Raw genomic sequence first — 13203 nt, 5'->3', positions numbered from 1 at the left:
ATAAAACTTTAGTTTGATACATATATGTGTGAACAGTACTGGGTCATGAGGTCAAATTCATACTGTGGGTCTCCAAAAACTTGAAAAGCACCAGTTTAACCTGGCAAGCTGTTTAATGTAGCAATGTTCAGTCCAGAGTTTTGGAGCTCTTTGCACAAAAGAGGATCCAAGACTAGAAGCTTTGTCTTCCTGCTACAAAATACTTTTGATAAACAGTAAGATTATCCATATATGAGTTGTTTTAGTTGTTACTCGTGTTGATGTTTCTGTTATGGGACAGTGCCCCCTTACCATCCAAAATATCTCCAGCTTGTTCCCAAATTATCTGTTTCTTCCTCCCAGCTATGCACTTAGGGAATATACATTTGTAGATAGCTTTCAAAGCAATAATAAAGGAGTCTAAGGATTTGATATAGACAGAGTATTGCATGTACTTAAGGTTTAAATAGTAAAGTCTAAGCAAAATATAAATAGAAAGCTAAATCTGCTACCCCCAGAATCATCTAATGTATTCAAAAACCAAACAGAAGTTATTTTTGGATAATGCATGCTATTGTTTACTTCCATTAGCTTGGATCATTAAGAACATGAAATAGATCTACAAACATATTCTCTTTGATGAAATATAACTCCTTGATTCCCTTTCTCCTATTGTGATGATTACCTTTTTGTCTTTCTACACTTGTCTTATTTAATCTTAGCCCTATTGCCCATCTTTTCACTGCCACCTTGGGCATAAAACATACATTCTATTTTCAGTTTCCCCATACATTCTATAGGTATGGGGATAACTACATACTGTTATCAGTGGTCTTCTAGTTGCCAACTGGACAAATCCAGTGGCCTCTTTTGAGTTTTTATTCACTTTTCCTCTCTTGTTTTCTTTGGTCCACTAGTGTTGTTTTGTTTTGTCACTGAACTTTCTTTTTTTCCACGATTCTCTTTCATTCTTTCCCCCAACTCTGGTTGACTTTCAGTCTCCTTCCTTGATAATATATCGTCCTAGAAGTAGGCATGCCCCAAGGCTCTGCCATTGACCCTCTAGTTTTTCACTCAATACTTTCTCCCTCAGGAGTCTTATTTATGTTTATGACCACCCTGTCACCTTTAGGATCAACCACTTCCAAATATTTTTCCAACCCTAGCCCTTTAGCCTTCCATACTTGGCCCATATTGCCAGTTCTGTTCTCATATCTCCTCTTGAAATATACTACCTGCATAAAAAATTTAATGGGGTATTGGGCTGGGGTTGTAGCTCAGTGGAGAAGAGCTTGCCTGGCATGTGTGAGTCACTGAGTTCAATCCTCAGCACCACATATAAATAAATAAAATAAAGGTATCGTGCCCATCTGCAACTAAAAATATATACATTTTTTAAATTTAATGTGGTATATTATATGGAATTCCTCATTCAGACTCCTCAAATAGGGCTGGGTTGTGGCTCAGTGGTAGAGTGTTTGTCTAGCTTGTGTGAGGCACTGGGTTCAATTCTCAGTACCACATAAAAATAAATGAATAAAATAAAGGTCCATCAACAACTAAAAAATATATATATATAAAAAACTTAAATAAGTTGAGTTTGTGCCTTTTAACCTAATATTCCCACTCATACAGATTTGTCCTAAGGAAAAATATTCTGAAGGGAAATAAGTATAAGTACTCACAAGCTAAATATAAATATTAGCTGTTACAGTGGGGCTCACTTGAGCTTTATTTTTAATAGTTAAAAACGAGAACAATCTAGAAGGAATGTTTACATAAAATTTACTAGATTAGCTTGATGGGATATCTGAAACAAAGATTATCATTTTTTTTGGAAGATTATAATTGCGAATATTATGGTACCATGGAACATGTTTATGATATATTGAAAAGATAGCATTTGGGGGCTGGAGGTATAGCTTAGTGATGGAGTGCTTACTGAAAACCCACTTTTTTGGGGAATGAGCAAAGCCCCTTGGGTTCTCTCCTAGCACCAAAAAAAAAAAAAAAAAGAAGAAGAAGAAGAGAAGGTAGTATTTTTGGATGGTAAGTTGGGGAGTAATTTCCCCATTATTGCTATAATGTTGTTTATGCAAAAATAAAGATCCCAGAAAGGGGAAAACAATGTTCTCACCTAAATTTGCTTTCTGTATTTGAAGTTTGGGTCATTCTTTACTTTATCTCTCTTCTTCCACCTCCAGTCACTAAGTCAGTGTTTTTTAAATTTATTTCTTTGTGAGCCAATTACTGATACTGTGTCCTCCTAAACTTAAACTACTGCAATGGTAAAAAGTCTAAAAACATTTCTTTATGACTTTCTGGGGTTCAAACCCAGGCCCTTGTGCATGCTAGACAAGTGCTCTGTTACAGAGCTATGTCCTCTGCACTGTTGCAGAATTTTTTTTTTTTTTACTTGTTTCTTCTTTCCATTTCACTTGGCATGTTCACAGCTGATTTTTCTAAGTTACTCCTTTGTCCCTGTCATATTCCCAGATGAAAAATCTTCATTGCTCTTTGTTCATTAGGAGTTAAGTCCCAGATTTATTAGCTTGACATTTAAAACCCACTTTTATCTTTTAGCTTCTATTATGAATAAATCTTGGTTTCAGCCAGACCATCTCCTTAATAGATCCAGTTTTCTTCCACCAGCCTCTGCTTACACTGTTCTCTTGGTTGGATTTGTTCTACCCTGTCTTTCTGCTTATTCTGTTCACTATTTCTTTACTGTCCACATTTTCTTGAGGCCTTTCTTGACCACCTAAGTTCTTACTGATTGATTGTCCTGGGTCTGAACTTCTATAGTACAAGGTGGATATAGCCAATTTTTATGACTTTGTCACTTGTGTGTACATATTCTGTATCTCTAAATAGATGATGAGCTATTTGAGATTATTTCTGTGTGCTTAGTATGGGGCGCTTGGTATGTATTTTTTGAGATGTAGAAGTAGCAAGCCTAATAAAGATAGCCTGTAGATAAATGAAATATTTATCAAGTTCTTAAAGGTTGTAAACCTTACTTTTATTTTTTTTTTTAAGATAGAGAATTTTAATATTTATTTTTTAGTTTTTCGGCAGACACAACATCTTTGTTTGTATGTGGTGCTGAGGATCGAACCCGGGCCGCACGCATGCCAGGCAAGCTCGCTACTGCTTGAGCCACATCCCCAGTCCATAAACCTTACTTTTAAAATAAAGCCTATAGATGAAAATGGTTATGATTTTCTGGGAAACTGCGAACTTAATATACATGAATATAGTTTCAACATTTTTGTAAAAATCAATCTCTATTTGGGTCCAATCTGAGTCTAAAGATAGTATTATTCTTTCAGATTCTCCAGGGAACAAAAATTCTGAATTTCAAAAAATAAAAAAAAAATTAAAGATTCTGAATTGCATTTTCTTCTGATATTATAAGATAAATGATATCCAGTTCTCAGGCTTGTCAGAATGAAAGAGAAAATTCTGATTTGATCTGTATTGTATTAACTGGGAATTTGAGCTAGCAAGGAGTGAATTAATTAATTTAAAGAAGATTCTATTTTGTAATAATTTTCCTTGTTGGAAATCTCCAAGAGTTATAGTTTTATCTGTAATAGGAATTAAAGCTATATGACTCTGGGTTAATATAAAATCTCAAATTCTTTCTTTAATTTCCTTAGCGCCAGCAGAAACTTCAGAAAGAACGCCTCATGAATGACTTCTCTGCAGCCTTAAATAATTTCCAGGCTGTTCAGAGAAGGGTATCTGAAAAGGAAAAGGAGAGTATTGCCAGAGCAAGAGCTGGATCTCGTCTTTCTGTAAGTTGATTCTTAAAAGCAAATTTTCAATTTCAGGATGTTCTTTTCTAAAATTTTTTTTCCTTTCTTTTCTCCTTGACCATCAGCCTTTGTTTGTTATCACTCCAAATAATAAACATATACATCAGCTGTTATAAAAATGTCAGATTGGCCAGGTGCAGTGGCACATGCCTATAATCCCAGTGGCTCATGCCTGTAAACCCAGGGGCTCAAGAGGCTGAAGCAGGAAGATTTCCAAGTTCAAAGCCAGCCTCAGAAACTTAGTGAGGCACTAAGCAACTTGGGGATACCCTGTCTCAAAATAAAATATAAAAAAGGGCTGGGGATGTGTCTCAGTGGTTAAGCACCCCTGGGTTTAATCCCTGGTACCAAAAAAAAAAAAAGTCAGATTGGTATAGCCTAGGTTAAAAAAAAAAAAAAGTGTATGCATGTTGGGAAAGACATGGAATGTGCATAAAGGTTAAGAAAAAGTAGAATTATGTATAATTTTCATTTTGTTATATTAATCTATGTTAAAAACAAAGGATAAGTCTTGTTTTCTAGAATATAGCAGGCTAGGTTGTTTTGAAAAGAATTTTCAAACACTGAGATTTAAAAACTCAACTTCTCAAAAGTAGCAAATAGCCATGAAAATAAATATTAAGGTCAAAATCTAAGAGAGGTAAGCAGAGCATTGAAAATGCTTTTTGCACTGAGTACATTTACTGAAGGCAAACTTGAACTTCAGTTTTGATGTCCTCATGGCATAAAGAGGATAAAAGTCAAAGCTCAGGGTCCATGCATAGTAGAGAATATAAAAGGTGTTCTTAATATTAAACAGGACCCTAAAAGACTATATTCTTAGGATTTGAGAAAGCCAAAATAAGCCTTCCTTCAAAAGCACTGAACTAATCAGGTGGTAGAGAGGGGTAAGAGGGAGAGAAGATCCAGACATTAAGTTCTGTCACAAAGAAATCTTCAGGCACATTTACTGCCCAAATTTATACTACCTCTGTGTTCCAAAACTTCAAGCTGCAAGTGGTTCTGGACTGGTAAAATACCTATGCGCCAAGCAGAAGCAAATCCAAATCTACTTTGTGGAGACACCTTTATCCTGGCCTAGAAAGAATATCCTCAGGCTGGGGTTGTGGTTCAGTGGTATAGTGCTCACCTTGCATGCACAAGGCACTGGGTTCAATCCTCAGTGCCACATAGATTAAAATAAAGATATTGTATCCACATAAAACTAAGAGATAAATATTTTTTTAAAAAAGAATATCCTCAAATACATTTCAAGCGCTAGGTTAAAAATAACCAAGCACACAAAGAAACAAGTTATCCTATATAAGAACTACTAGAAACAACAGTAAAATGAAACATATCTGTAAAGACTATATTGGAATTATAAGACAGCCATACTTACTGTGTTGAAAGAAATAAATGAAAAACTTGAAAACATCTACAGGAATCAGAAAACTACAAAAAGTTTTGAAAAAGATTCAAAAAAAATTCTAAAATTGGAAAATATAATAAGGAAATAAAAAACTTAATAGGTAGGTGGTTTAACTAGAAAATTGGTTAGATTTTTTTTTCACAGCATGTAGCACAGGGGGTTAAGAAGCTAAATATGGAAGAAAGATTACGAGAAATGGCCAGGTGTGGTGGTGTACACCTGTAATCTAAGTGGCTCCGGAGGCTGAGGCAGAAGGATTGCAAGTTCATAACCAGCCTCATCAACTTTAGTGAGGATCTAAGCAACTTAGTGGGATAGTGGGACTCTGTCTCAAAATAAAACATAAAAGAAAAGGGCTGGGGATGTGGCTCAGTGGTTAAACACCCCTGGTTTTGTGAGTTACAGAATGAAAGCAGAGCAAATATAGAACAGAATTAATATTTGAAGAGATAATGTTCCAGAAATGATATAATGACACTAATCTTTCCTTCCTTCCTTCTTTCCTTCCTCCCTTCCTCCCTTCCCCCTTCCCCCTCCCCCCCCCTCCCCTCCCCTTCCCCCTTCCCCCTCCCCCCCCTCCCCTTCCCCCTTCCCCCTCCCCCCCCTCCCCTCCCCTTCCCTTCCCTTCCCTTCTGGGAATTGAACTCAGGGGCACTAAACCACTGAGCCACATCCCCAGCCCTATTTTGTATTTTATTTAGAGACAGTCTCACTGAGTTGCTTAGTGCCTTGCTAAGTTGCTGAGGCTGACTTTGAACTCATGTCTCATCCCCTGAGCTGCTTGACAAGCATGTGCCACCATGCCCAGTTCTAATCTATGGTTTCTAGAAGCCTAACAAATTCCAAGTAAGATAAATTAAAAAAAAAAAAAAATTTATCAGAACACCAAAGACAGAGAAAATTGCTAAAATCACTGGAGAAATAGTAGAATACCGTAAAGACACAATAGTTGGATTGACAGTTAACTTCTCAGTAGTAACAATGGAAACCATTAGAATGCTATCCATTTTGCGGGGAGCAAGGGTACCAGGAATTGAACCCAAGGGCCCTTAACCACTGAGCTTCATCCCTAGTTGCTTTTTTATATTTTATTTAGAGACAGGGAGCTTATGGCCTCAATAAATTGTTGAGGCTGCTTTGAACTTGTGATTCTCCTGCCTCAGCCTCTGGAGCTGCTGGGATTATAGGCGTGTGCCACCACACCCTGCTAGAATGCTATCTTGAATGTTAATGAGGGAGAGTAACTGCCTACATAGCACTTTAAACCCAGTAAAAATATATATCCACAGTGAGGTCTAATTAAAGACATTTTCAGTTCCTGCCAGGCATGATGGTGAAAGCCTATAATCCTAGCTACATGGGAGGCTGAGGCAGGAGGATTGCAAATTTGAGGCCAGCCTCAGCAGTTTAGCAAGACCCTGTCTCAAAAGTAAAAAAGAGCTGAGGATGTAGCTCAGTGGTAGAGTGACCTTGGGTTCATACTTTGTTTAAGGAAATTCTCAAGGAAAATGATCCCCAAAGAAAAGTCTGAAGAGCAGAAAGGAATGAAGAGCAAAGAAAGTAGTAAATATGTGGAAAGATAAGCCACAAATAGAAAGAAGGTATTACTATATGTGAACAAAGGAGTAGAATTTGAATATTTTGTACAAAGAATTCCCCACGAGTCAATGTGAAAAAAAGTACAACCAATAGAACATTTCTTTTTTCTTTTTTTGGTACAGGAGATTGCACCCAGGGGTCCAATTTTTATTTTATATTTTGAGACAGGGTCTCACCAAATTGCCTAGATAGGCCTCTTGCTTCTGCCTCCCAAATGGCTAGGATTATAGGCTTGTACCACCAGTCCTGAGAGTTCTCAAACTTTTGATCTCAGGACCCCATACACTTTTTTTTAAAAAATATATTTTAGTTTTTAATGGACTTTATTTATTTATATGTGGTGTTGAGAATCAAACCCAGTGCCTTGCACATGCTAGGCAGGCACTCTACCATTGAGCCACCACCCCAGGTCCTGAGTTTTTTTTTTTAATAGTGAACCCAGGGGCATTTTACCACTGAGTTACTTGTGTGTTTATAAAAAGTTTTGTAAAGGGCTGGGACTCTAGCTCAGTGGTAGAGTGCTTTCCTTGCATGTATGAGGCACTGGGTTTGATCCTCAGCACCACATAAAAATAAATTAATAAACAAAGATATTGTGTCCATCTACAACTAAAAAATATTTTTTAAAAAGTTTTATAAACTTTTAAATATATTATTATAAAATCATATTGAAACTAGGCACAGTGGCACATACCCGTAATCTCAAGAGACTCAGGTGGCTGAGGCAGGAGGATCACAAGTTCCAGGCCAGCCTCAGCAAAGTAGTGAGACCCTGTCTCAAATTTTTAAAAATCTTAAAAAAGGGCTGGGATGTAACTTGGTGATAAAGCCACCCCTGGGTTCAATGTCCAGTATCCCACTACTCCTACTCCTTACAAAAAAAAAAAAAATTGAATAAATAAAAATGTGTCGTTCCCTAATTCAGCCTGCAACTGAACTATGCCAATGCTTTTCTTAGAGATAAACATCGTGTTTCAGTATGCAACACAAGTATGTTATATATACTTAACATTTTGTCCTACAGGGTATTAAAAAGTTGTATTTCAAGGGGTAGAGATTTAATTAATAATTTGTATGGCTTTATCAAAGATAAACTGTGTTTTTTAAAAAAAACAGTGCCTGATGATGAAGAAGACAGTATTTGGTGCCACTGCATTGAGCCATTTTATCCACCATTGCTTTTACTTCACGAGTATAAATGTCAACACATTGAAAAAGGCAAACAAATATGTTGGTATTATTTTGAATAATGATCCAACAAATGAAGGGGTACTTAGCCTCTTTAGTTAGTCATGGATTTTCTGATTAAAACAACAATGAAATACTATTTCTTGTCTACCAGAAGGGCAGACATTTTAAATTCTGTGAACACTGCGGGTGGCTGTTAGATATGATGGAGCAGGAACTCTCCTATCTGGCCCAGGAGCAACCATTTTGGAAAACATTTTAGCTCCTTCTTCAGAACATATACATACCTTATGACTCAGCAGTTCTACCGTAGAGGAACCTGCATACATATACCAGGATGTATATTCAAGAATGTTCAGAGCAGCATTATTTGTAGTAGTCAAAAACTGTAAACATTGAGGCTGGGGGTGAAGCACAGTGGCAGAGTGCTAGCTTAGTGTGGATGAGGCCCTGGGTTCAATCCCCAGCACCACAAAAAGAATTAAAAACAACCAGATGTCCTTCAGCAGTAGAGGATACAGCTAAAATGTTTTTCAAAGTGGTGGTGGTGGTGGTGGTGATGATGGTGATGAAGAAGAGGAGAATAATCCCTCTCTCCTACCCATGTTCTTCTGGTCCTCTTTAGTATGGTTTCTGTTCTGGGCCCCAGCTGAAATGCTGATTTGCTTTTAGCTACTTCACACTCATTTCTTAGTTGAGACAGATTGCCAGCATCCTCTTGTCGTCTTACAGATCCTGTTGGAGCCAGGGATGTTAATTCTTTATACTATAACTAAGCAAACCCTTGTTTTATGTGTCTGTGACATGTTTCTGGATGACAGCAATAATAATGCCATCTGCTTTCTAGGCAGAAGAGAGACAAAGAGAGGAGCAGCTTGTTTCATTTGACAGGTAAAGAATTATTTATCCAACCTGATGTATAGTTGATGGGAGTCCCTATTTATCTAATCTGTCTGTATGTCTATCTATTAAATTCTTTCTATGGTACTAGGGAATTGAACCTCAGGGTGGTCTACTACTGAGTTACATCCCCAGCCCTTGTTATTTTTGGTTTTGAGACAGGGACTCACTAAGTTTCTGAAGCCTCCCAATTTGCCATCGTCCTGTCTCAGTTTCCTGAGTAGCTGGGATTACAGGCATATGCCACTGTTCCTGTCTGTCTGTATTTATTTACTTATTTTTTGGGTACCAGGGATTGAACTCAGGGGCACTCGACCATTGAGCCATCCCCAACCCTATTTTATGTTTTATTTAAAGACAGGATCTCACTGCGTTGCTTAGTGCCTCACCATTGCTGAGGCTGGCTTTGAATTCGAGGTCCTCCTATCTCAGCCTCCCGAGCTGCTGGGATTAAAGGTGTGCGCCACTATGCCCAGCTGTATTTATTTTTAATATAAAAAATGAGGGCTGGGAAAATGAGAAATTATATCCCATCTTTGTATGATATATCAAAGTGCATAAATGCATTCTATTGTTATGTATAACTAATTAAAACAAATTTAAAAATTTTTAAAAATAATCCACATTTTCCAGCAAAAAACAAACAGGGCTGGGGATGTGGCTCAAGTGGTAGCGCACTCGTGTGAGGCACTGGGTTTGATCCTCGACACCACATAAAGATAAAATAAAGATATGTGTCCACCTAAAACAAAAAAACAAAAAAATGGGGACTGGGGTAGTAGCCCAGTGATAGAGCACTTGCCTAGTATGTATGAGGCACTGAGTTCGATCCTCAGCACCACATAAATAAATAAATAAATACAATAAAAATATTGTGTTCATCTACAACTAAAAAAAAAAATTTTTGAATGAATGAGAGGGACTGGGGTTGTGGCTCAGTGGTAGAGTGCTTGCCTAGCATGCATGGGGCACTGGGTTCGATCCTCAGAACCACATAAATGTAAAATAAAGATATTATGTCCACCTAAAACTAAAAAAAAAATAAAGATTTAAAAAAAAAAAGAAGGGCTACAACTATAGCTCAGTGGCAGAGTACTTGCTTAGCATGTGTGAAGCACTGGGTTTGATCCTTAGCACTGCATAAAAATAAAGGCATTCTGTTCATCTACAATTACAAAAATAAAAATAAATTTTAAAAAATGAATGAGAAGCCATGTGTGGTGGCACATGCCTATAATCCCAGCAACTCAGGAAACTGAGGGAGGAAGATTACACGTTTAAGGACAGCCTCAGCAACTTAGCAATACCTTGTCTCAGAATTTTTTTTTAAAAAAAGGGGATCACTCCTCAGTTGTGGCTCAGTGCTAGAGTGAGGCCCTGGGTTCGATCCTCAGCATCACATAAAGTAAATAAATAAATAAAAATACAGATATTGTGTTCATTATAACTAAAAAGATACTTTTTAAAAAATGGGTCTGGGATCTGGGGGTTGAAGCTCAGTGGTGGAATGCCTTTGGGTTAAATCTTCATTGCCACCAAACAAAAATGAAACAAAAACAAAATAATGAGAAAAAAGTACAAAATAAAGGGAAGACATGGGCTTTTCTAAGATCTTTGAATTAAAGGAGGAATAATTTCAAGGTAAATAAAAAATTTCAAGAAACCCCTGATACCCTTTTGTGGGGATGAAGCTTGACTCATGGGAATAAATATGAACCCACAAATCTACAGATTAGGAGGTCTCAGTCATCTTATCTCTAATTCAGATTTAAGTTTGCCAGTGTTATTAGGTCTCTGTTTACTCACCTCTGAAAAGGAGGCAACTCATCCTTTTAGGAACATGAAGAGAAAAAGCAGATAACTTGTATCTGAAAGATGTCTCTTCTCTAAGCTAATCTCAGATATGTATTCATGGCATTAGAATTTAAAAATGTTTATCCTGTATCCATTTCCCCTACTACACTATGAACATCTTAAAGGCATGGAGGACTCCTGACTTATTCAGTTTGTATCTCCAAGTCATGGAGGACATTCTTTAAATATGTGGAAATGAAGTATGATTCATACGTACTGTTTAAAAATGCATATCACTACATTTTCAAAGTGTTCTGTATCTAGTATAATAATTTCTTCTAAATACTTTCAGAATTTATAATATTTCATTATAAATTTTGGTTTTACTTTGGTTTTCTGTTACGAGGTATATAACACAAAAACATAACCTTAGGGAAATTTTTGAAAACCAGGCGGTTTGATTCTGTTAAATGAATTGGTGAAGCACTGGTAGGTTACTTAGCCTGCTATCCTCCACCCAAAGTACCAATACAGCTTGCACTTAGAGAGTGCCCTGGGAGAGGATGAGTCAGAGAAATTCATTGAGTTCAGCTCTTGGGTTATTTTCCTTGTCTACCAAGTCCTAACAAGATTACAGAGTATATCCCTAAATGAAAAAATCAAGGAATCTCATCCCCAATAATTTTGCTTCATCTCAGTTTTGCCCAGAGGCTGAGACTGTTTTCTTGGTATTACCAGCTCTTTTCCTCTGGTATGAAGCTTGTGGTCCTTGGGGACTTTATAGTGGTAACAGAGGAGTTGGTGCCCCAGTTATTCTTTACATAGGTTCTGCTGGCAACAGAGGAATTGTAGGTATGTCTCATCACACCTAAAGAAGGAGGATTCATCTAGAGTGCTTGTCTCCCTGCAGCCATGAAGAGTGGAACCAGATGCAGAGCCAGGAGGATGAGGCAGCCATCACTGAGCAGGATCTGGAACTCATTAAAGAGAGGGAAACGGCTATTCGGCAGCTGGAGGTGAGAGCCAGGTCATGTTTTTTGTTTTGACTCAGTGTATCTGCAGGTATTTGAGATTTTAAGCCTGAAGTTTCTCAGTTGTTATGAAAAAGCATAAAATGAGTCATGTGGTTTGCACATTATCTGTCACAATTTAGTCATGGTGGATTTTAACTGCTGCTACTAAGTTGCTGTGATGGTATTGGCCTTGGCATTTAGCAGTCCCCAAATCCTTTTCTCTAATACCACATCTTACCTGGTCTCCTTGAGAAATACACAGAGAACAGAGCAAGACAAACGAATATTTTTTTTTTATTAGGACTTTACCCCTAAATCTCAATAGCCACCTCTAGACTGGGCATGACTCTATGGAGAGCCCCTTTGTTAGTCTGATTAGCACAGTATATAGGCAGGCCAAAAGTCTTATTCCATTTTTGTGTTAATTCTAGAGTCCAAATCCAAGTTGTAGATATTATTATTTCACTGGGTCAGAGAAATGGAAATAGTTTATGAAGTAGAGGTTTGGAGTGTTGGGGGGTCTGTAGACCTTTCTTAAATAACTGAGCTCCATCTTGAACTTTACATAGTAAACAGTAATATATCTTTAAATAAGTTGATTTTCTTCTCCATGGATGTAGATGACTGCCATCTCTGGGGTGGGAACAATAGCGGAGAAACTTGGAGTGCCTCCTTGACCTTCATCTATAGCAGTGGTTTTGAACCCAGTTTATGCATATTAGATTCACCTGGGGAAGATTTTTTTTTTTTTAAATGCCTGAGTTCTCCTGAACCATCAATTACGTGAAATTCCTTTTTTAGGTTAAAAATGGGCAAATATCCACATTTTTATAAGGCTCAGCCTAATAAATCATAATTACTAGTGATGCCTATGTTTTTTAATTTCTTTCTTTTTTTTTTTTTTAGAGAGAGAGAGAGAGAATTTTTTAATATTTATTTTTTAGTTTTCGGCGGACACAACATCTTTGTTTGTATGTGGTGCTGAGGATCGAACCCGGGCTGCACGCATGCCAGGCGAGCGCCCTACCGCTTGAGCCACATTTCCAGCTAAATCATAATTACTAGTTATGAGGCCCTGGATATTTTATAATCCCCAGATGGTTATAATATGTAGCCAAAATTGAGACCCACTGCTTGAGGGGCCGTCAGTGTCTGTTTTATTTTATTTATTTAGGCAGGGGTGGGTACTGGGGATTGAATCCAGAGATGCTTTACCACTTACTACATGTACCCCAGCCCCCCCCCCCTTTTTTTTTTTTTTTTTGAGACAGGGTCTTGCTAAGCTGCTTAGGGCCTTGCTAAGTTGCTACGGCTGGTCTCAAACTTGAAATCCTCCTGTCTCAGTCTGTCAAGCTGCTGAGATTACAGGTGTGTACCACCATGCCTGGCCAATGTCTGTTTTTAGATGAGACAGTTTATCCTCAAGTTATGCCTACTTTATTTTCTTCAAATGTGTCATTTTTTTAAATATTTATTTTTTAGTTGTAGTTGGACACAA

The 13203-nt window shown here is 37.4% G+C and overlaps 1 protein-coding gene across 1 annotated transcript in view; it reads left to right on the top strand.

The window, feature by feature from the left end:
* Stx12 (syntaxin 12) overlaps positions 1-13203 on the top strand; it is a 36264-nt gene that overhangs the window by 17520 nt on the left and 5541 nt on the right. The window contains exons 4-6 of the mRNA XM_046468462.2: positions 3642-3779; positions 8846-8889; positions 11603-11708. Of these exons, the coding sequence (XP_046324418.1) occupies positions 3642-3779; positions 8846-8889; positions 11603-11708 (288 nt within the window). The remainder of the gene's footprint in view (positions 1-3641; positions 3780-8845; positions 8890-11602; positions 11709-13203) is intronic.

Source organism: Marmota monax, unplaced genomic scaffold (assembly GCF_021218885.2).
Source record: "Marmota monax isolate L192 unplaced genomic scaffold, Marmota_monax_Labrador192_F-V1.1 WCK01_AAM20220418_F8-fsc00008, whole genome shotgun sequence".
Lineage (NCBI taxonomy): Eukaryota > Metazoa > Chordata > Mammalia > Rodentia > Sciuridae > Marmota > Marmota monax.
Note: the sequence above shows the minus strand (reverse complement) of the source record. Positions and strands in the feature narration are given on the sequence as shown.